The 25,212-nt window shown below is 42.3% G+C and overlaps 1 protein-coding gene across 2 annotated transcripts in view; it reads right to left on the reverse strand.

The window, feature by feature from the left end:
• Positions 1–25,212, reverse strand: part of LOC309555440 (beta-hexosaminidase subunit beta-like) — a 110,060-nt gene that overhangs the window by 34,627 nt on the left and 50,221 nt on the right. For both annotated transcript variants that reach the window (XM_082257464.1, XM_082257463.1), the window contains exons 6-10: positions 23,988–24,089; positions 21,456–21,588; positions 17,182–17,362; positions 15,039–15,125; positions 11,586–11,658 (exon numbers count right to left, since the gene is read on the reverse strand). In XM_082257464.1, the coding sequence (XP_082113590.1) occupies positions 11,586–11,658; positions 15,039–15,125; positions 17,182–17,362; positions 21,456–21,588; positions 23,988–24,089 (576 nt within the window). The remainder of the gene's footprint in view (positions 1–11,585; positions 11,659–15,038; positions 15,126–17,181; positions 17,363–21,455; positions 21,589–23,987; positions 24,090–25,212) is intronic.

Consider the following 25,212-nt stretch of genomic DNA (forward strand, 5'->3'; position numbering starts at 1 on the left):
AGTAAAAAAAAAAAAAAAAAAAAATGCAGCAGGCTAGTCCATTTTGCTGAAATTTCAACTCAAAAAACGGTACTCAGTTCGTACGGCCCTCACGTGCTTGTATGCATGTCTGACAAAGTCAGGGCATGCACCTACTGAGACGGATGGTGTCCTGGGGTATTTCCTCTCAGATCTGGACCAGGGCATCACTGAGCTCCTGAACAGACTGACATGTGACCAGGCAGCGCCGGATGGACTGAAACAATGTCCCAGAGATGTTCTATTGGATTTAGGTCAGGCGAGCATAGGTGGCCATTCAATGGTATCAATTCCTTCATCCTCCAGCATCCTCCTGCATACTCTTGCCACACGAGTCCAGGCATTGTCGTGCACCAGGAGGAACTCAGGACCAACTGCACCAGTGTAGGGTCCTACTATGGGTCCAAGGGTTTCATCCCAATACCTAATGGCAGTCAGGGTGCCATTGTCTAGCCTGTAGAGGTCTGTGCGTCCCTCAATGGATATGCCTCCCCAGAACATCACTGACCCACCACCAAACCAGTCATACTGAATGATGTTACAGGCAGTGCAACGGTCTCCAAGGCTTCTCCAGACCCTTTCACGTCTGTCACATGTGCTCAGGGTGAACCTGCTCGCATCTGTGAAAAGCACAGGGCGCCAGTGGTAGACCTGCCAATTCTGGTGTTCAATGGCAAAGGCCAATCGAGCTCCAAAAGGTGGCGGCCAGTGAGCACAAGGCCCACTAGAGGATATCAGGCCCTTCGGCCACCCTCATGAAATCGGTTTCGGATTGTTTGGTCAGAGACATTTACACCAGTGGCCTGCTGGAGGTAATTTTTTAGGGCGCTGGCAGTGATCATCCTGTTCCTCCTTGCACAAAAGGAGCAGGTACTGATCCTGGACCATCTACGGCCCTGTCCAGCTCTCCTAGGGTAACTGCCTGTCTCCTAGAATCTCCTCCATGCTCTTCAGACGGTGTTTGGAGAAACAGCAAAGCTTCCGGCAATGGCACGTATTGATGTGCCATCCTGGAGGAGGACTGCCTGTCCAAACTCTATAGGTTCCAGGTATCCCCTTATGCTACCAGTAGCGACACTGACCCTAGCCAATTGTAAAACTAGTGAAAAAGTCAGTGGCCTTCACCTGTAAAACCATTTTTGTTTTGGAGGTCATCTAATTGCCCATCTAGTGCACCTGTTAATTTAATTAATACCAAAGCAGCTGAAACTGATTAAAAACCCCCTCTGCTACTTAACCAGATCAATATCCCATGAGTTTAACTGACTTGATGCTAAACTCTGAATAAAAAGTGTTTCTTGAATTTTTTTGGGCAGTGTATATACAATTTCTGCCTTGCACTCCATATGGGACTTTGTGGAAAGTTGTTTATCAAGATATCGCTCACACATGAGAGCTGGCCTGAGGTTGCTACACACTGTCCATGCACATATTACTTATCTATTATTGTAATTCTTTTGTAAAAAGGGATGGTTTATGACACCAGTGTACCAATGTGAATGGTTTTCTATAAAGTAACAATTGAGAGAATGAGTAGAGCGGGGGATCCCAACACACAGGCTGTGGACCGGTGCTGCTTCTTGGCCTCTTTGCAGGCATGCCGTGAAGGCTGCACTGTAAGAGGTGAGAAGAGAGATGACATCTCTCGCCACTTGCCCCACATCCCCGCTGATCCGCCCTCACACCTGGGCAGCGAAGGCTGCTCTATCAGAAGTGCGGCGATGTACAATGTAATAGAAATAATGCGCTTCAATCATCCTGACACCATATCAACCAAGGCGTCGTGATGATTGATGCACTAACACCAGCCAAACAGGTCTCCGATGCCAAAAAGGTTGGGTACCGCTGGTTTAGAGGATGTGCTTATTTTGTATCTTTTTTGGTATTGGCCAACACATTATAGATCGCTTTTTCAATAAAAGGAGTACAGTGAGCGAAAAAAAGTATATGATTCCATGCTGATTTTATAGGTTTTCCCACTGCCAAAGAAATGTCTATAATTATAATAGTAGATTTATTTTAACAGTGAGAGACAGACTAGCAATATCCAGAAAAACACATTACAAAAAAAAGATATGCATTTTGATGAGTGAAATAAGGATTTGATCCCGTATCAATCAGCAAGATTTCTGGCTCCCAGGTGTCTTCTATACAGGTAACAGAGATTAGGAGCACTCTCTTAAAAGTGAGTTCTCCTAATCTTAGTTTGTTACCTGTATAAAAGACACCTGTCCACAGAAGCAATCAATCAGATTCCAATCTCTCTACCATGGCCAAGAGCAAAGAGCTGTCCAAGGATGTCAGGGACAAAAAATTATAGATCTACACAAGGCTGGAATGGGCTACAAGACCATCACCAAGCAGCTTGCTAAGAGGATGACAAGAGTTGGTGCAGTTATTCGCAAATGGAAGAAACCCAAAATAACTCTCAATCTCCCATGGTCTGGGGCTCCATGCAAGATCTCACCTCGTGGAGTTTCAATGATCACAGTGAGAAATCAGCCCAGAACTACACGGGAGAATCTTGTCAATGATCTCAAGACAGCTGGGATCATAGTCACCAAGAAAACAATTGATAATACACCACGCCTTGAGGACTGAAATCCTGCAGCGCCCGCAAGGTCCCCCTGCTCAAGAAAGCACATGTACAGGCCTGTAAGTATATAATAGTGTAGCGCAGTCTAATAGCAATAAATAACAATCTTTTTAAAAGCCAATAAAAAAAAACATAGAATGAATAAAAAGAAGTTCATAAGGTGGTAAAAAGACGGTAAAAATAAAGTCCACTAGTGATCCGGTGAATAGACAATAAGTGTGACTTCAGTGCTCATAAGATCCCGTCACCCGGCATTATCTGCCTCTCACCTCCAGAACTTGACCCCACAGGGTCAAAAAGCATGAAGCAATCTCCACGATGTAAAGCCAATGAACTCAGTAAACCGGACTACAGCCTCCAGAAAACGCCTGCACTGATGACTTATGGGGTAAAGGGTACACCTTCCCAATCCGCTCCGAATCATAAAAATAGAAGGAAACAATCTAGTGCTCTCTGTTGCGGCAATAACACTTTATTTTGCTCAAAAATATTGCACTTACATGAATCCCAAATAATGCAGGCATAGATAGGGAGAGCGAGCAGCGTGCTGGATGGTGCCTGGTTCCTGGTTCCCGAGTAGTTTGTTGGCCGTAGGACCGTGTGACCAATCCCCCGTACGCGTTACGTCAAGTGGGCGTAGACTTCTTCAGCGGGGATGCTGATAGGTCAATGGTCCGGCTCTTTATACACTAACTGGGCGCCGTCTCCTACGTCATGTCCGGCGTTTCACCATCGCCATGGAGACTGTATACTTCTCCAGACAGGAAGCGGAAAGGCATACCCGATCGGAATGTTTACTTGGCAGAAGCCTAAGCTACATGTATTGCCACGGAGATAGCAACTCATCTCCAATCACAGAACGATCTTTTAACATAATAGGCTATAATCCCTACATTTATAAGGATGTATTATAGATGTTGCCTCACGTTTGTTTATTACTAAAAAAACCTCTTCTTTACAACTTTTCAAACTTTAATCAATCACTGATTTCTATTATGGTCAATCGGACCTAACGGCCATACTAGCAACCAAGCACCAGGTGGCAGCACTTTGCTTACTCTTACAGGAGACAATGCCACATGCAATAATATACATAAAAACCACATTACAATATATACAATTGAATACATATACCCTAAAATTTTATAATAAAACATTATAAATCTAAAATCAAGTAAAATCAAATGAAAATGACCATAAAAACTCATCTGTCAGAAATAAAACAATTAAGATCAAAATCAACATTCAAACCCAAAGGAGTTAAAACCTTAGCCTCGTAAATCCAAAAGGATTCACGACGACTAAGTTGTCTTATAAAATTACCACCCCTCCAATGGTAGCTGACTTTTTCAATCCCCCAGAATTTTAAAGTGCTTGGATTTTTATGGTGGTAATTTTTAAAGTGCCTAGAAACACTATGGGTAGTAAGTCCCTTACGTATGTTGTTAACATGTTCTCCAACTCTTACATGTAGAGCTCTTGAAGTGCGACCAATGTATTGTAACCCACAGTCACACTCTAACATGTAAACCACGCCTTGCGTGGCACATGTTATTAAGTTCTTAATATTGTAACTTTTTTGTGTGACTGTGGATACAAAATTCTTGCGCTTTTTAATGTTTTTCCTACAGCTTTTGCAAGTTGCGCACTTCCCACATGCATAGAACCCTGCCAAGAAAGGGAAAATACCACTGTTTTTTACCCGGGGTGGGTCAACTACTCCTGGGGCTACTTTGTCTCTTAAGGAGGGGGCTTTCCTGTAAACAAATTTGGGCTGTTCTGACAAGACAGGGCCCAAAATCCTGTCCTCTTTAAGAATAGCCCAATGTTTACGGACAATTTTCTCAACTTTTTTGTGTTGAATGTTGAAGTCCAAAACTAGTCGAAACTGTGTATCAGTTTCCTTAGAACGGGAGTTCTCCAAGAGGCGATTTCGGTCTGTATTCTTAACCCATTCAAGTTCTTTCTTTACATCTTTTTTGTCATACCCCTTTTCCAAAAATCTTCCTGTTAGGGTGTTGGATTGTGCAATAAAATCATCCTCGGAGGTACAATTGCGCCTTAAGCGCGTAAATTGTCCGCGAGGGATATTGCACAACCACTGTCTGTGATGGCAACTGTCAAGGGGGATAAAAGAGTTTCTATCTGTGGGTTTAAAATAATTACGAGTTTTAAAACCGCCATTGGCTTTAAAAATCTCCAAATCTAAAAAAACAATAGTTTCATGTTGTAAATTCCACGTCAAGACAATGTTCTTTTCGTTACTATTCAATATGTTCATGAAGGTTTCTAGGCTAGTCATGTCTCCCTGCCACACCATGAACAAATCATCAATATAGCGACGATAACAAATAAGTTGTGGGGGCAAGTTTTCAAAAACCACTTCTTCCTCCCAGTGGGCCATAAATAAATTGGCCACACTGGGAGCAAACTTGGCCCCCATCGCAACGCCTTTGACTTGTAGATAAAAACTGTGGTCATACCAATGACAGTACATAGATTTTTTTCTTCAGCCGATCGTACAGAAAACGAAATCCTTCCTCAAAGACACAAAACATATTATACAAGTATTAAATGTTTTGCCGAGCTCCTCTGATTGTATATTGATAACAGCGGATGTTGGATCTTTATACACCATAATAGACCATTCTGATGCTCTTGGTGCTGTTAAGTGGGGTTTATCACAAACACAGCTGCCTAGAAAACAGATTAGGTTTCTCCAGAGGAGTTTAAAGTTTTGTCTCAAAAATAATTATTTTTGGTATGACCACAGTTTTTATCTACAAGTCAAAGGCGTTGCGATGGGGGCCAAGTTTGCTCCCAGTGTGGCCAATTTATTTATGGCCCACTGGGAGGAAGAAGTGGTTTTTGAAAACTTGCCCCCACAACTTATTTGTTATCGTCGCTATATTGATGATTTGTTCATGGTGTGGCAGGGAGACATGACTAGCCTAGAAACCTTCATGAACATATTGAATAGTAACGAAAAGAACATTGTCTTGACGTGGAATTTACAACATGAAACTATTGTTTTTTTAGATTTGGAGATTTTTAAAGCCAATGGCGGTTTTAAAACTCGTAATTATTTTAAACCCACAGATAGAAACTCTTTTATCCCCCTTGACAGTTGCCATCACAGACAGTGGTTGTGCAATATCCCTCGCGGACAATTTACGCGCTTAAGGCGCAATTGTACCTCCGAGGATGATTTTATTGCACAATCCAACACCCTAACAGGAAGATTTTTGGAAAAGGGGTATGACAAAAAAGATGTAAAGAAAGAACTTGAATGGGTTAAGAATACAGACCGAAATCGCCTCTTGGAGAACTCCCGTTCTAAGGAAACTGATACACAGTTTCGACTAGTTTTGGACTTCAACATTCAACACAAAAAAGTTGAGAAAATTGTCCGTAAACATTGGGCTATTCTTAAAGAGGACAGGATTTTGGGCCCTGTCTTGTCAGAACAGCCCAAATTTGTTTACAGGAAAGCCCCCTCCTTAAGAGACAAAGTAGCCCCAGGAGTAGTTGACCCACCCCGGGTAAAAAACAGTGGTATTTTCCCTTACTTGGCAGGGTTCTATGCATGTGGGAAGTGCGCAACTTGCAAAAGCTGTAGGAAAAACATTAAAAAGCGCAAGAATTTTGTATCCACAGTCACACAAAAAAGTTACAATATTAAGAACTTAATAACATGTGCCACGCAAGGCGTGGTTTACATGTTAGAGTGTGACTGTGGGTTACAATACATTGGTCGCACTTCAAGAGCTCTACATGTAAGAGTTGGAGAACATGTTAACAACATACGTAAGGGACTTACTACCCATAGTGTTTCTAGGCACTTTAAAAATTACCACCATAAAAATCCAAGCACTTTAAAATTCTGGGGGATTGAAAAAGTCAGCTACCATTGGAGGGGTGGTAATTTTATAAGACAACTTAGTCGTCGTGAATCCTTTTGGATTTACGAGGCTAAGGTTTTAACTCCTTTGGGTTTGAATGTTGATTTTGATCTTAATTGTTTTATTTCTGACAGATGAGTTTTTATGGTCATTTTCATTTGATTTTACTTGATTTTAGATTTATAATGTTTTATTATAAAATTTTAGGGTATATGTATTCAATTGTATATATTGTAATGTGGTTTTTATGTATATTATTGCATGTGGCATTGTCTCCTGTAAGAGTAAGCAAAGTGCTGCCACCTGGTGCTTGGTTGCTAGTATGGCCGTTAGGTCCGATTGACCATAATAGAAATCAGTGATTGATTAAAGTTTGAAAAGTTGTAAAGAAGAGGTTTTTTTAGTAATAAACAAACGTGAGGCAACATCTATAATACATCCTTATAAATGTAGGGATTATAGCCTATTATGTTAAAAGATCGTTCTGTGATTGGAGATGAGTTGCTATCTCCGTGGCAATACATGTAGCTTAGGCTTCTGCCAAGTAAACATTCCGATCGGGTATGCCTTTCCGCTTCCTGTCTGGAGAAGTATACAGTCTCCATGGCGATGGTGAAACGCCGGACATGACGTAGGAGACGGCGCCCAGTTAGTGTATAAAGAGCCGGACCATTGACCTATCAGCATCCCCGCTGAAGAAGTCTACGCCCACTTGACGTAACGCGTACGGGGGATTGGTCACACGGTCCTACGGCCAACAAACTACTCGGGAACCAGGAACCAGGCACCATCCAGCACGCTGCTCGCTCTCCCTATCTATGCCTGCATTATTTGGGATTCATGTAAGTGCAATATTTTTGAGCAAAATAAAGTGTTATTGCCGCAACAGAGAGCACTAGATTGTTTCCTTCTATTTTTATGATTCGGAGCGGATTGGGAAGGTGTACCCTTTACCCCATAAGTCATCAGTGCAGGCGTTTTCTGGAGGCTGTAGTCCGGTTTACTGAGTTCATTGGCTTTACATCGTGGAGATTGCTTCATGCTTTTTGACCCTGTGGGGTCAAGTTCTGGAGGTGAGAGGCAGATAATGCCGGGTGACGGGATCTTATGAGCACTGAAGTCACACTTATTGTCTATTCACCGGATCACTAGTGGACTTTATTTTTACCGTCTTTTTACCACCTTATGAACTTCTTTTTATTCATTCTATGTTTTTTTATTGGCTTTTAAAAAGATTGTTATTTATTGCTATTAGACTGCGCTACACTATTATATACTTATCTATTGAAGGTGTTGGATTACCCTTGAGTGTTAGCTGCTGGTCTTATGTCTTTGTTTATTCAGCGCTGAATCTTCTCTATATATATTTCATACATGTACAGGCCTGTCTGAAGTTTGCTAATGAACAGATGAATGATTCAGAGGAGAACTGGGTGAAAGTGTTGAGGTCAGATGAGTCCAAAATCAAGCTTTTTGGCATCAACTCAACTTGTTGCGTTTGGAGGAGGAGGAATGCTGCCTATGACCCAAAGAACACCATCCTCACGGTTAAAAGATGGAGGTGGAAACCTTATGCTTTGGGTTTTTTTTTTCTTCTGCTAAGGGGACAGGACAACTTCCCCGCATCAAAGGTACGATGGACGGGGCCATGTACAGTCAAATCTTTAGTGAGAACTTCCTTCACTCAGCCAGGGCATTGAACATGGGTCGTGGATGGTTATTCCAGCATACCAATGACGTAAAACACACTGCCAAGGCAACAAAGTATCGGCTCAAGAAGATGCATATTAAAAAGGTCCTGGAGTGGCCTAGCCAGTCTCCAGACCTTAATCCCATAGAAAATATGTGGAGGGAGCTGAAGGTTCGAGTTACCAAACCTCAGCCTCGAAACCTTAATGACTTAGAGAGGATCTGCAAAGAGGAGTGGGACAAAAGCTTTCCCTCCTGAGACGTGTGCAAACCTTGTGGCCAACTACAAGAAAACGTCTGACCTCCGATTGCCAACAAAGGTTTTGCCTTCAAGTACTAAGTCATGTTTTACGCAGGGTCAAATACTTTATTTCACTCATTAAAATGCAAATCAATTGAGAACTTTTTTGAAATGCGTTTCTGGATTTTTTTTGTTATTCTGTCTGTCTCTCACTGTTAACATAAACCTACCATTAAAATTATAGACTGATCATGTCTTTGTTAGGGGGCTAACATACAAAATCAGCAGGAGATCAAATAATCCCCCCCCCCCCCTGTATGTTTTTAATATTGCATAAGTGGGTTTGTTGGACATCATGAGAATACAATACAGATTGTAGAATTTAGTCTTAAACCAGGTTTTTATTAGTGGTTTCTTTGTTAAAGATGTGCAGAAGTATTACTCCATCAGTTATGACATGGCAATAACTAATACAGAGCCACAAGTGGTTTATTTTGATTACAAATCTGTTAAGACTATGAATTTTACACATTGAGTATGTTTTCATTGAACAAGAAGAGGTCCCTGCTGATGCAGCACTATCATTTTGCTAGGATTTTTAACCATGATCACACCTCCATGGCACAAAACCAAATATTGGTGTAGCACTGAGGAATAACTGCACTCTATTGACGGATGAGACACTGCAAAAATGTAGGTGGAAATCCCAAGCGTGAGAGACAAATACTGGTACAAGAGAAAAGTAGTGAAATTTTCATTTAATAATCTGACAAAAAAAAAAAGGTTTGCATCAATAGGATTTAAAGCCAAACTCTAGCTTTCTGTCTCTTTAAAATTGTTTATTTGGACTGCGCTGGTCCAAACCTACCATTATCTTCACTTACAGATGCTCCCAATGGTAGAGCTGTATAACCGCTTGCCAACCGCCCTACGCAGATAAACTGCAGCCACTCTGCTGGATCACGTATCTGGTATGTGATCAGTGCTTCTGGGTAGGGGGCGCGCACGTGCCGCTGCTGTGAATTGTTACAGCACAAGTTGATCAGCTGGTTCCGGCCAGTGATTGATCGCCAGGACACAGACAAACCTAGAGCTCCGAACACCAACAGGGGATCTTGCCGTTTTACTCCTTGCAAAGCAGCGGGAAAACAAAAAAAAGAAAACAACCCAGCAAGATCGCTTAGTAAACGCACTACACAACGCACATTTCATTGTTAGGCACACGTTTAACCCATTGATCACCCCTAGATGTTAACCCCTTCCTAGCCAGTGTAATTAGTACAGTTACAATGTATAGTATTAGCACTGATCACTGTATTAGTGTCTCTATTGAGGTCATCGACAGTTCGTGTACCCTCAGCCAGCGTCAGCTAGTGTCAGATTGCCCGCAACACTGACAGTCCCAATAGAAGCCGCTGATCACCACCTTAAATAGAAAAATAAATAAAAATTCCAGTATCTATACCAGACGCTAAAACTTTTATGCAAACCAAATAAGATTTTTTTTTTTTTAAACCAAAGAAATATAGCAGAATACTTTTTTTTTTTAGCAGAATACTTTTTATAATATTTTGACCCTTTTTTTTTTATTGTTGCATAGGTTTTATAGTAGAACGTAAAATATTTTTTTTTCCAAAATAGTCAGACTTTGTTCATTTATATTTAAAAAAAATTAAATAAAAACCCAGTGGAGATCAACTACCACCAACAGAAAGCTCAGTTTGTGTGAAAAAATTATAAAAATTGCGTTTGCGTACAGTGTTGCATGACCACGCAATTGCCAGTTGACCACTTAAACACTGGAAGATTTACCCCCCCCCCCCCCCCATGACCAGGCAATCTTTTTCATTATGGCATTGCATTATTTTAGCTGACAATTGCACAGCCGTGCAACACTGTATCCATATACAAATTTAGGCCCTTTTTCCCCCCACAAATAGAGCCTTTTGGTGGTATTCATTCACCACTAGGTTTTATTATTTTTTGCGCTATAAAAAGGAGAGAAAAAAAAAAAAAAAAAAAAAAAAAAAATTTGGTGGTGGGGGGGGGGGGGGGGGGGGGGGGGGGGGGGGTAAACATAAGAAAAAAAAAACCCTGCCAGATACATCCAATTAAAACATTTAAAGAATCACCTTTTTTTCATAAATTTAGGCCATTATGTATTCTGCTACAGTTAAAAAAAAAAAAAAATCGCAATAGGCGTAAATTAATTGGTTTGTGCCTACAAATTATACTATATATACACACACTGGAATTTCTATTTTTTTACACTAGTAATGGCAGCGATAAGCGACTCATAGCGGGACTGTGATAGTATGTCAGGCAAGCTAACACTTTTGACACTTTGTGGGAACCAGCGACATGAATACTGTGATCAATACCAAAACCACACACTGTCACTCTACTAATGACACTGGCTATGAGGGGGGTTAACATCAGGGGCGTGCAAGGGGTCAATGTTTTCCTAACAGAAATGCTTGATGCATTCACTGTGTGTGGTTTTTACTAAGGAAGGTGCCAGTTTGTTCCCTGCTTTGCAGGTAAACAAACTGGCACATCCCTTCTGACAGAACAGAGCTCTTTGCCGATCAGCAGGTACCAGTGGTCAATCTTTGGCTGGCACCTGCTGATCAGCTTGTGCTGTGACAAATTGCAGCATAGTTGGCACAAATGTAAATTGATTTTGTTCCAGAAGTGGGATGGAACACAGCACTGTATATTGTGTTGCGGATCTAAAGTGACAGAAAGCTGGAGTTTGGTTTTAAAAACCCGGCCTCAGCGTTTCACTACCTCAGTTTTAGTAACCCCACCCCATCATCTCACTAACCAATGAGGTGGTCTTACAGGTCACTAAAAAGGGTCCCACTGGATAGTGGTACATCAGAGAAAGTAACAACCTATAAATTAAGTTGAGGCATGGCTGTGTTCTGCTTCAGGAAAACCAGGGATAGACAAGTAAAAAATATTGTTGACAGACACAGTTTGCCATGAAACCTTTTTAAAAAAATACAGAGTACTGAATAGACTAGGAAAGGTATGCAGTAATGCATGTCAAGAGCACATAAAAGTGTACTGTGGGAAAATATAGTGCAGCCAAGAAACAGTCAAGAATTGTATAATTCTAAGTGAAAGAACATACCTGGTCATGGTTATCAAATACTTCCTGCCAAACCATGTAACCCTTCCCCAATTTGGACATTATATCTAAAATTCTGGAAAATAAAGACAGGAAGAAGTAAAAATGGAGAACACACATTAAAACATGACCTGTACAAGGTGTTCCACACATTTCCTAGAGCAAATTATTCACTTATATTAAATACGAAAAAAAAAAAAAGGAGGGGGCAGGGATTCTAAAGTGGGGTACACACTAAGAAAATCGGGCGAAGGATCATCCAAATTTTCCTTGTGGTTTTACAGCAAATCGAAACCGATGAACGAAAAATTCTCCTATGACAAAGGCTTTTTTTTTGTTGTTTATGGTTTTTGATCATGCGCAATCTCCCTTTTCAGATTTTTCTTGTACGAAAAAGATAAAAAACAGTACACATTAAAAACGAAAATAGTTCATTCTGTTCCCATATGAGAAAAAGTTTGGAGTTCGTCCCTTTGGGAATTTTTGTATGAAAAGTCGGAATCGGCTGTTGAAAGTTGTGTGAACACTATACGAAAATGGTACAAAAGCTTTTTGGACCCGATTTTCTTCTGTGATTTTCTGTGTACGAGTCTTAACTATGTCCCATCTGGGCTTCAGCCTTACCCCTGAGGAAGTCACACACCCACCAGCGCATGATGACACGCGTCTAGGGGGCGGGGACTCCAGACGGACGAGACCCGGCAGTAGCACAGGAGAGCTTCCTGTGTCTCCCTACTGCGCAGTTTTATGCGAGTACTCTGGTTTTACCTTTTAATAAAATATATAAACAGAGAGCATTAGATTTCCCTATTCCTTTTATTCTCTGACCTATGCTGAGACCTGGAATATTTACTGGGAAGACAAGAGTCATATCAGCCTGCACAGTGTCCAAGGATTTCCGGATTGGGCGACACGATCTGGTATACCTCCCTAAGGATATATAGGGCAAATTTTGACCCAGTGGTGAAACACGGGTCAAAACGTAAGGTTAGAGGTCATCTATTATTGGTTGTGGGATCACGAGCACCTACGGCATCCACTTCGGCACATGTGCACTTTATGGTCATTAAAGAGACTGTATGCTTGTATTGATTAACAGCGTTATATACCATCCATACTCCAGTCACCGGATAAGCACCTAGCACTTCCATCCTCATTTTTGTGGACTTTTTATGTCACTTAACACTTGTGGTTTTTGCTTATTTGATGTGGTCACGCAAGACATCTAATAGTATTTGCTCATTTAAACAATTTTTTGATGTATGCATGCGAATCATGCATTGATTATTGATGTGAGCACATTATATTGATTCATTTAGGAATTATGTAAATTTGGATTCTTATAGCACTTTGGGTATACCTTGCACTATATTGGGATCAGTGGCGCTGCATCACTTTATTTGCCATCTGGGCTTCAGTTTTCCTAGAAAATGCTTCTGATGGATATCTGTTTATGTACTGCCTGTAGTCTGGTGTCAGACAGAGGGACATCCTATTTTTAAGGGCCCCTCTATGGTTCTAATGCTTTAAATTTTTTTTACCTTAATGCATCCTGGTCCCTGGCATGACACCAGAGAAGAGGATCGGGGCTCCTGCGTACACCATTGCATGGAGAAGGCAAGCAAACCATGTTTTTTTTTTTTTAATCCACCTCAGTTTCGGAAGATTTTACCCACTTCATGATAAGAGCATTTTTTGCTATTTAGCACTGTGCTACTTTAACTGGTAATTGCAGGGTCACGATATGCTGTACCCAAACTAAAATCAGTGTGAGGAAAGGAGTGCCGATAACTGGCATCTGTTAACCTCCGTGATCAGATGAGAGTGGACACAGCTGAATCACATAGTGACGAGCCGTTGATTAGCTCTTTACCTCAATCGGATAAGCAGTGTACGGAGGACACTGATCACAGTGTGCCGCCTGAGCCCCACAGCATGTGCGATCATGGGAAGCCGATGTATGACAGCGTCCCAGAACTGGACCGACCACACTGTAGCAGTCAATCGGCTATATCCTGGTCAGCAAGTGGTTAATAACACTTTAAGGCTCGGTTTCCACTAGTGCGACTTGCGGTGCGACTTGACACATGTCAAGTCGCACAGCAAGTCAAAACCCATTGTTTTCAAAGGGGCACGTTTCCACTGCCGTGGCTTCAGTTGCCGCGACCTCAAAAGTAAATCGTGTACTACTTTTGAGCTCGACTTCCCTCTATATACGAGGGACAAGTCTAACTGAAGCCGCGGTTTACTTTTGCTACGAAGTCGTGCTAGAAGTAGCACGACTTCGTAGCCGCTTTAGTGGAAACCTAGCCTAAAAAGTTAGCGAAAGGCATGAAATTATGAAAAGAATCAAGTTACTCTTGCAAAAAAAAAAAAAATACCATTCTATGTGATCTTGGTGTACCTTTAAAACGAAGGACCAGCCTTTGCAGGAGTATGCCAAGACCTAACCCTACCTTACATCTTCCCTTATTTTTTCCAGGTATCATCCAGGGTCATACGATATTGCAAAAAGTGGTCACCTCCCCCACCTATAACTGGTCTTAGTAGTAAGGAGCACTGGAAGGGCAAAACGCAGATCAAAAAAGCAACGTTTATATTGGTCAGGCAACGCACTGACACCTTTGCTGCCATTGTGCTATGTGCTGGGCGTTCAGTGTGACCCTGCGCCTTTAAGGAGGGGTGGGCTCCCTCCAGTCACCTGTCCTCCATCTATCTCATCAGAATGCATGTGCTTCCATTGTGGAGACTCTTTAAAGGTAGAGTTGGGGACTGCAGATATCAGGGTGCCTTGTCGTGACTTGCAGCTTACGCATGTATTTGCAAATGTGTGCAACTAAACCCCTGTTTTTAACGCATACTGTTAGACAGGTTAATTTGGCTGGTTGCTGGCTGGTTGGGAAGTAGTGACTGGAAATCCCTTTGCTTTTTTGATCATCCAGGGTCAGCATCTACATCTAGGACCAATATTCCATCCCAGAGATGACACAATCATGTAAATTCTGGTTTCAGCAAAAGCGTTCACGATTTTGACTGTAAATACATATTTTCCACACAGCTCAGGCCGCTGTCCACTCTGATGCCAAAAAGTTAGAATGTACTAAGTGCTAACTGGAGACCAAACGGCATCAGTTTTCCAGTCTGTTTTTCACAGACAAACCTTCAGTCATAGCAGCTTGGGCTCATCTATGCAAGGGAATGCTCAAAAATGGCTTGGAATTTCCACAGCCATGGTGTCACCCACTGGCCTCCCCACTGTGGTCACCGTTCCCTCCCACTGTTCTCTGACACAGGGGAGTCAGAGCAAAACATGACTGCACCAGAGCAAAATTAAATAAAAAAAAAAAAAAAAAAAAGGTAGTCAAGTTCAAATTTAAAGTTAGGAAAGCTTTTGGAATAGGAATGGCATTCCGTACCAAACTAAAAGAAAGCATCATGCTATGAGACACCACTTACTGTTGAACATAATACGATTCCAGTTTGCAGTAATCTGTACCAAAGCCATGCTCAGCCATAAACTTGGTAATATCAGGATTGGATTTCCTAAAGGATTAAGCAGACCGTTATTGGTTTGTAATAAATCCAAAACATTTTTACACAAAGCTTTGCATTTGAATGCATTGCACAGCGCGGTCCTTTTGACACATAGAGCTACGGAGGAGGAAAGCACAAGGTGCTGGTGTCCTGTTTCTTCATTATCCAATCAGTGCAGGGACATTTCAAGGTGAAAATGGTTTGGCTGTGCTTTGTCAAGGTCCACCAGCCTCAGAACACCACATTTTTGGCAAATACAGAATAGTACCCATGTGTGTATCTAATCAATCATTTGACTTAAAAGTTGCCCACCACCTAACCTTGTACACACACATTCTTCTCCCACACCGGACTACCCAGCTATCTATAGTAGATCACTCTAGGAGGAGGAAGAGATTGGAAAATAAGGCGATTTACACTGCAGCAGGCCCAAACAGGTGCCTCCTCAAGCACATGGCTTGCTGATAGGGATGATTGAACGGTTCGGGTCTCGGGTTTTTGCGGTAAAAGTTTGGAATTCGGCACCAGAACCGCCCAAAATGCAATGGGACAGGAACTGGGCTTTAAAAGCCTGTGATTTGACCAGAAACGTCAGTAAAAGCCAATTGAGGGGGCAGGAGTCTGCTAGGAATGTGATTGGAGTAACTAGGGGGTCCAGAGGCCAATCAGTAGTGAATACGCCCCCCAGTATATAACATAGCCCCGCCAAATCTCTAGCACTGTAATAGAGAGGTTGTGGAATAGAGTGGAAGCAGTTCTGTTACTCCTGCTGCTCCAGTGTCATTTAGCAATCATTAGTGTGAGGAAAGGGATATGCAGTGTAGTTAGGGTACTATATACCACTATAGTTCGATTCAATAATCTAGTTAGTTTCTGTAGGGAAAGTGTTAAGTGTCAGGGTGACCGTAGTGTAGTTTAGGGTGAACTGACTGATTGCTATGCCAGGGTGACCGAACTCATTCATGTCAGGGTGACCGCCAGAAGAAAAAAAAATTATATTAATATATAATATATATATATATATATATATATATATATATATATATATATATATATATATATATTATATATAGCGGAACCCTATCCCTGCGCTACTGAAATTATTTCAATAGCGCAGGGATGGGGCTCCACTCCTTTCACACCTATATGTGTATATATACACCCCTACACAGAAGTTCAGGTGTCATGCCTGCCTCCAAAGACGCCAAAAAATGCCCAATAAACGCCTGAAACAAAAACGCCCAGGTGTGAAAGGAGCGGAACCCCATCCCTGCGCTACTAAAAATTCTAAGAAAAAATTATCTTTTTTTTCTGGTTCTGGACATGCTACAGAGCTGAAACGTCACAGGTACACTTTTAGACCCCCCCAGACTCTAAATCCAAAGAAATCTCTTTTTTTCAATAATTGGCTCTCTATCAAAAACAATTTTTAAAGAACTTTTTTTTGTGTGATTAATAGTCCCTGGGGCATGACCCAGAACCCTAGGCACTTTTTAGGGGCATTTATTGGGTTTTAGGGCTTCAAAATTGTATTGTTTGATTACCGAAGTTCGGGTCCCATTGATTTCAATGGGGGTTCTGGAATCCGGACCCGAACTTTCAGGAAGTTCGGGTGTTCTGGCCTGAACCAAACTTTTCAAAAGTTCGATCATTCCTACTTGCTGAGGGGGCACCCAGAGAAAGAAGCCAAAAGTGCAAGTAGGGGACCACCAAAGAAAAAAAAAGGTAAAGAACTGTTCTGTGCAATATCATTGCACAGTACAGGGAATTATAACCTCTATTTTAATTGAAAAAAAAAAAAAAACAAACAAAAAAACACTCCCTTTAATAAAACAAGCCCCACTTGAAAATACCCATGGTAGTCCAAGTCCTCCAGGCAGTTATTTTTGGGGCGAGATGTGTGCATCTCTACAGCTTATGTAGAAAACTACTTGCCACAGCTGTTTACATTTTATAGTGTGTGCACAGTTTTCACCATCTACAAAACAGTTTAGTGGATTTAATAGTTTTTTTTTTTTTTTTAATCATATGGTATGAAATACATCACGCAATACAGTTAACTCACCAGCAAGAGAAGTCCACCTCATCCCCTCCTAAATGGACATATTTGTCAGGAAACAATCTGCCAATTTCTTCAAATAATTTATACATAAACGTATAAGTGCCATTAACAATTGGGTTCACGGGTCCAAAACTTCCACTTGGCTCTCCATCTTTGTAACATGGAGTCAAAAGATCTTTCTGGCCTAGAGGTACAGAAAAAAAAAAATATTATTATTATATATATGTACACACACAAAAAAATTTACAAAAATGGAAATGACTAAACTGACATACAAATCTTACTTGTAAAAAACATCTTTGTGTTCTTGCACAGTGTCCCTTTTAGAGTTTATGGACACAGCATACAAGGTTGGAGGATAATTTTAAGTACAACAAAGCTGAAATCTTATTGGCTGTCATCAATGGCACCTTTACATTCAATTTGTTACAGCTTTCATATACTAAGATCATCTAATAAGACAGTGCAAAAAGCATAAGTATAACCTATAACAATTAACCACTTTGCATACGGGCCAATTCTGGCATTTCTCCCCTACATGTAAAAATCATTTTTTGTTTTGCTAAAAAAATTAGTCAGAACCCCCAAACAGGATATAGAATTTACATTGATTGGGATTTTTGACTTACCATAAAATCCATCTCTCTGATGTTCATTGATGGACACAGCTGGCGTCATTCTTGACCAATGGGTTATGCTGCTCCGTACAGGACTAGAACACTAGGCAGAAAAAAAAAAAACTTCTGGCTACACTCATGGGCAAGTCCAAGGGGGTATACTCCCTCTTCCTGCTATAGTCACTCAGTTATGTTACAAACATTGTCAGGAGAATTATAACTCCACACAGAGGGGTGGGTGCTGCGTCTGTCAATTAACAGACAGCCATCAAAAAGACCACCTTCTGGGACAGCGTAAGCAGGGGAATCTCCCGAATATTTTCAAAGGGAGGCTTCTGTAGAGCTAAAAGCACCAAATTAAGATCCCAAGGCTGAAACAGAGCACGCACTGGAGGAACCAAAGGTCGGACACACTGAAGAAAAAAGTACACACCAGGGAGTGTGTGGACAAAGGTCGTTGGAAAAAGACCGCCAAGGACGATACCTGGCCCTTGATGGTACTCGAGGCCAATTTCTGTTCAGCCCCACATTGAAGGAAGGTTAAGATCCGAGCCACCGAGGATGAACCCCAAGAGACTCACACCACGCAATGTATGTCTTCCACGTATGATCGTAGATCTTCCTAGAAGTAGATTTCCTAGCTTTTAACATATGAATCACCGACTCAGACAAACCCCTATCCTTTAGCACCTGGCGCTAAACAGCCAAGCTGTCAAAGCTAGCAACTAACGCAGGATGGAAGAGCGGTCCTTGGGATTGCAGATCCTCCCTAAGTGGAAGCATCCAAGGAACGTTGGCGACCAGCCTTACTAGATCAGCGTACCAAGTCCGACGAGGCCAGTCCAGGGCCACTAAGATGACCGCAAATCCGCCAGAGGCGGCCCTGAAAAGCTTTGAGCCCTTGTCAGTCGACCCTGGGGGATGAAAAATTCTTATAAGTCGAGAAGGAAGGTCTACTCTACGATGAGGTTCCTTGCCCTTAGTAGCCTGAGGAAGAAAGGTACTCCCCCCCCCCCCCCCCCCCTCCTGTGAGACCTTTAATGAGGTCATCCAGGGTAGCTCCAAACAAGCAATCTCCTTGAAAAAGGGAAGATCAGTCAGTCAAGGCCTTTTAAGAAGTGTGGTCCGCAGACCAGCATTTGAGCCAAAATAAATGCCGAAGGACCACGGTCAAACACAGGTGAGCTATCAGGGGAGCAGCATCCAAAGAGGCATCACAGAAACTGCAGCCCCTGGACCAGCTGGTCAGCCAGCTCAGCAAAGGCAAGAGTCAGACCACAGTCAGTGCAAGATTGGATGGTTGGGACCCTGAGTGCCCCACAGCCTCAGAGAGGGGGATCAGGTGGGGGATACGTGCTTCAAAAACTCCATAAGTCACCAGGGGGATCCCACAAAAAAGTCTAACACACTGCTAAAAGGAACACCCCCCCCCCCCACTGCACTGGCAGCACCACCCGGTCGCCAAGCACAAGGCACAGAGCAATCCTCAGGAGAGAGGGGGAAAACCCCCATCAGACTCACCACCCGTTGACACATTCACCTGCAATCACCAGGAGAATCTGCACCACACGTGTGGCAATCAGGAAGCTAAAATGATCCAGGAGTCAGCACCAGGGGATAAGGAGGGGCTCCCACTGCCGAAATTGCCACCCATAGGACTCCACTGTCATGGCCGTCGCTATTTGCAATGGCAAACCACAAGAAACTGGCCACCCGACTACACAAACAAGGCCACTGTGTATAGGAATACATCGGCTACAACAAAATGGCAGCACCACGAGGCATACAGGGACCTAGATTTGGGAGACCTGGCACAGGACAGATCCAGGCAGGACAGGGGGCCCTGGCAGGAGTCCCCATCAGGTACAACCCTCCCCGCACAATTGATCATCCGGTTGCCGGCGGCGCACCCCCCATCCCCACTTAGCACCCTGCCCCACCTCAGGAAAGTGGCCAGACCACCCAAAAATAATACATCCCTAGCGCATGTGGAGGGGGTAGGATGAGGGACATGGCAAGGGGGTGGGGAGGCCTTAGGGAAGGAGAGGAACCCAGGGGACTGACCGTCCCAACAAGGGGCCCACGTCCACCCCAAAACCCTCCCAAGCGGTAGAGGGGGGGACAGCTACTCACCCTACCTGGAACTAGGTGGGCACCGCTCTAGACAGATCTTCCTCTTCATCGAAATGGGGGGGGCTGTTGCCCAGGAGGAACGCTGCGACTCAGGCCAGGAGGAACGTAATGCAACCTCGGGAGACGTTTAACTCGCAGGGCCAGTCCGCGTCAAGTTTTTTTCATGTCCTACTCCTGTAAGGGGCAGCATAACCCAATGGCCAAGAATGACAGGAGCGGTGTCCGTAACGAACAAAATACATTTTTTTTTCTAGAATTAAATGGCAGTGTTGTTTTAGGTCGCACTATATTTGCACAGCAATTTTTCAAAGGCAATTTTGGAAAAAAAAAAAAAGTTAATGAAACAATGTAAGAAAACCAAAAAAAAAAAAAAAAAAAAAAAAAAAAAAAGAAGAACCCAATTTTTGGGTAAATAAAAGAGGTTACGTCGTGGAATGGCACAAAACTATGGTACTTAAAAGGGAAGTATGGGGTTTGGGGTTATTGCCCATTTATACTTACCTAGGTGGATGAAGCATCGGTCCGATGCTTTATCTGTCCCCCGGCACCACTGCACTGAGAACCGAACAAACGCACACCACCGATCGCTCGGTTCTGACAGCTCCCCGAGCAAAGAGTTGCTGACTGTCAGTCAGCAGCTTTCCACTCTGCCTCCTCCTCGCTCATTGGAGCGCTGGGCTGTGGAGTGGTGGGGAGAAGCTGGCTCAGGCTCTCAACAGCTCACTGAGAGGCTGAGCCAAGTGTCAGTCCAGGCACCGGGCGGATCCAGACTTCGTGGTCGTGATGACGTGGTGCCTGGACCTATATCCGACGTCAGCAGAGAACCGACTTCAGACCGCTCTCTGTTGAAAACAGGTCAGAGTGCAGAACGAACTGCACTTCTGTGATCCATGGGAGATGTACAGCCAAACGAGCCTTGGCTGTACATCTCCTTTAAAAATTTCCATAGGCGATGCTTTCAAAATGTTTACAGGTTACCAATTTAGAGCTAGAGAAGAGGTCTAGTGCTAAAATTATTGCTTTCGCTCCAACATTCGTGGCAATACCTCATATGTAAATGACGTTCGGACTGCAGAGTGCTCGACTAACTTATGAGTTTGCTTCTGCGTGTGAGCATGAGGGGACAGGGGGGCGCTGAAAAAAAAAAAAAAAAATGTATCAACAAACTATGAGGGCGCTCACCAGCACCTTCACAGTTCAATGAAAACTACAAGCCATGTGCCATGGTGGAAGATGGGTCTTGTAGTTCATTCTTTCACAGACAGCTGTGAATGACGCTGTGTGGGCGGAGGGGGTCCAGGGCTGCCGCTTTAGTAACATGTTACTAAAAGGTGAAATTAGCCTTTATTTAAAAAATAACCGACTACGATTGAAATGTAATGCACTTCGCAAATGTTTAGATTCCTAAAAATATAAATATCTATCTAAACTAATGAAGACAGGGAAGTAAAGTTGAAGGCGGTATTCATCTAATAAAATGCACATAATTTTTAAAAGCTCGCTGTAATTTGCACAAACCATACGTACCTTTACCCCATGAGTAAGTGTGTCCTGGAGTATCAAACTCTGGTATTACCCGAATTCCTCTTAGTCTAGCAAACTCGATCACCATGCGTATATCAATGAAATTATAAATATGTGTGGATGCCTGATAAGCTCCCTGAAATCAGAAAAATGTTTATTAGCAAACAGTTCACTTCATATCACAAGTTATGCAACTTTTTCTAATTCCAAAATGAATACACACATACATCAAAACAGGCATTGGATGCAGAGATTATGCAGTTGATACAAGTCTCTATATGCCATGTAATAGACCACTTTGGCTTGCCCCTCTCAAGCCTTCCTATAGGCCAGTTAATGTGATGGGGACACCTCTGGCAAATTGGGAGGGCTCCTCCGGAGTCAGCAGGTTAAACTACTCCACTGAAACATGTAAAATAGAGTTTCCACTGCCTGAAACCTTCCTATTTTATAGTCCTATTGACATGTAGTTTTCACCTAAATTCACCAATGCTTATGTATTTGTCGACCAGCTCAGATCCATTTTCTGGCAGTTTGCCTGAATATATTTCAGCACATATTCTGGGACTGCAGTTCTATTGACAAGCATGTACAACAGACATATATTGAAAAATATTGATAGTTTGTGATATTAGACAATGTATTGCTTCCCTTTGATCACCTGGGTTTAGTCATTACAGTTCAGGGCTGACCTACAGACAAATGACATCTTCACAATGCAACCATTTTGATCCTGATAGGGTGACAAGCATCCTACGTCTATGGCTACTTTTATAGCCTCAGGGAATTATTGCAAAAATCTAAACAGATTACAAACACACACACACAAGGATTCTAACGTTCATAGACAGGACTCATTCCTTTTACAAATCTTCTCTTTAAAAAAAAAAAAAAAAAAAAGGAACCCTGCTAATTGTTACTAATAGAAATATACCAATAGTGATATCTCATATAAATCGTATAAAACAAAATCAGTGTGCGGCAGGAATCCAATTTTTTTTTTTTTTTAACTACAAGATGGAGTATTGGGTTCATAGCACGATTTAGTCAAAGTTTCTGGAATTCAATTATATATGGTGGTTCTATCTATATACACATACCTTTATGGACCTTGCTTTATGCACTGGTGCGCAGTCACGTTGAAACAGGAAGAGGCCATCCCCAAACTGTTCCCACAAAGTTGGGACCATGAAATTGTCCAAAAGGTCTTGGTATACGGACGCCTTAGGAGTTCCCTTCACTGGAAGGGACCAAGTCCAACCCCTGAAAAAAACAACCCCACCCCATAATCCCCCCTCCAGCAAATGATGCACAAAGTAAAGTCCATAAATAGTGAATTTGGGGTGGAGAAACCCGACTTGCCTGCACCTTAACCCAATAGAACACCTTTGGGATGAATTCGAACGGAGACTGAGCCAGGCCTTCATATCTACATCAATGCCTGACCTCACAAATGCATTTCTGGAGAATGGTCAAACATTCCCATAGACACACTTAGACCTTGTGGACAGCCAGAAGAGTTGAAGCTGTTATAGCTGCAAAGAGTAGGCCAACTCAATGCTGAACCCTACTGACTAAGACGCCATTAAAGTTCATGTGTGTGTTAAGGCAGGCATCCAACTATATCTATATAAATATATAATTACACACATTTTTAAAAACACACACACAATCTCACAAAAGTGAGTACACCCCTCACATTTTTTGTAAATATTATATAGTTTTATGTGACAACACTGAAGAGATTACATTTTGCTACAATGTAAAGTAGTGAGTGTACAGCTTGTATAACAGGGCAAATTTGCTGTCCCCTCAAAATAATTCATACAGCCATTAATGTCTAAAATCGCTGGGAAACAAAGTGAGTACACCCCTAAGTGAAAATGTCCAAATTGGGCACAGTTAGCCATTTGCTTTCCGCTGTGACATGTTACAAGGTCTCAGGTGTGAATGGGGAGCAGGTATGTTATATTTGGTGTCATCGCTCTCACTCGCTCACATAATGGCATGGTGCATGGTGGTGGGAGTGTCATGGTCTGGGGCTGCATGAGTGCTGCCGACACAGGGGAGCTACAGTTCATTGAGGGAACCATGAATGCCAACATGTACTGTGACATACTGAAGCAGAGAATGATCACCTCCCTTCGGAGACTGGGCAGCAGGGTACTATTCCAACATAACCCCAAACACTGAGGGTAAAGGGGATGGACTGGCCAAGCATGTCTCCAGACCTAAACCCTATTGAGCATCTGTGGGGCATACAGAAACGAAAAGGTGGAGGAGTGCAAGATCTCCAACATCCACCAGCCCTGTGATGTCGTCATGGAGGAATGGAAGAGGACTCCAGTGGCAACCTGTGTAGCTCTGGAGAACTCCATACCTAAGAGGATAAAGGCAGTGCTGGAAAAGAATGGTGGCCACACAAAATCTCTCTCTCACACCTGCCTTTCTCCATTTATTGGCTTTGTGCACGTGTGATAACACAACTGGAGAATTAGCATTACTCTACTAGAAACGCAGTATAAAATAACCAACCTTGTTACTCAGTTCAGGAAATGCTTCACTTTGGTAAGGGAAAGACGGATCATCAACTATATGCCAGTGAAAGACATTCATTTTGTTAAATGCCATGGCTTCCTGAAATAGAAAATAAGATTCATTTAAAAAAGAAATAGCTTTTAGCCAGTGAAGGGACACTGAATGTTGTGGATGAAAACATTTCATTTTCCTCTTTTTTCTGCCATTAATCCCAGACCTTACCTTCCCAGTACAGGTGGTGTGTTTATCTCTGTCCTCATATAGAATTATAAAAAACACAGGATACATACATACATACATACAGCATTATAGGAATGGATTATATTCCTTTTGTGGCTTACTCAGAAAGTAAATGCTAAGAAGATACAGTCACACTCACCCCTAACATTAAAAAAAAAAAAATAAATAAATAATAAAAAAAAAAATAAAGATTACCAGCGATTTTGGAGGACAATGTCCCCTGGCCGCGCCCTGGCGCGATCTGTAACCCAGTTGACAGATCACTGCACCAGCTCGCTGACGGTGGCATGTGATCGCTGTGGCCAATCACAGCAGATAACATGGCAATTGTACACAATGAAAGGCTTCGATTCATGCCTTTCATTGTGTAAAGTTGTGATGAGCTCTGCGATTGCTCAATGATCACATAGTACAGACAGGGCCAATTATAGCCCATCTGTACCATGCAATTACCTGTGGCCAGCCACAGCTAAATCACACTAGTAAACACTGAATAAATAAATAGTTTTTCAGGGGGAAAAAAAAGGGTTGCTTATATAACTCTAAAATTCACAGATCTAAGCAAGCAAACAAATTTATAATATATCTATATCTATCTATCTATCTATATCCTGGTCACCTCCCCAGAGTAGTGCAGTGTTACTATGGTCAAAAAATAAATAAAAAGAAAAATTGATAATACGCACACAGCTCAAAAAAGTTAAAAGGAACATTTTTTAATCAAAGTATCACATCAAGTAAATTAAGCTCCTGGGGTATTGATTTGGTCAGTTAAGTTGCAGAGGGGGTTGTTAACCAGTTGCAGCTGCTTTCGCGTTAATGAAATAACCAGGTGCACTAGATGGACAACAATGAGACGACCTCCAAAAACAGGAATGGCTTTACAGGTGGAGGCCATGGACATTTTTCCCCTACTCCTTTTTTTCCTGACTGTTTTTCACTAGTTTTGCATCTGGCTAGGGTCAGTGTCATTACTGGTAGC

The sequence above is a fragment of the Pelophylax lessonae genome (genome assembly GCF_965119305.1).
Source record: "Pelophylax lessonae genome assembly, chromosome: 1".
In the NCBI taxonomy this organism is placed as follows: domain Eukaryota; kingdom Metazoa; phylum Chordata; class Amphibia; order Anura; family Ranidae; genus Pelophylax; species Pelophylax lessonae.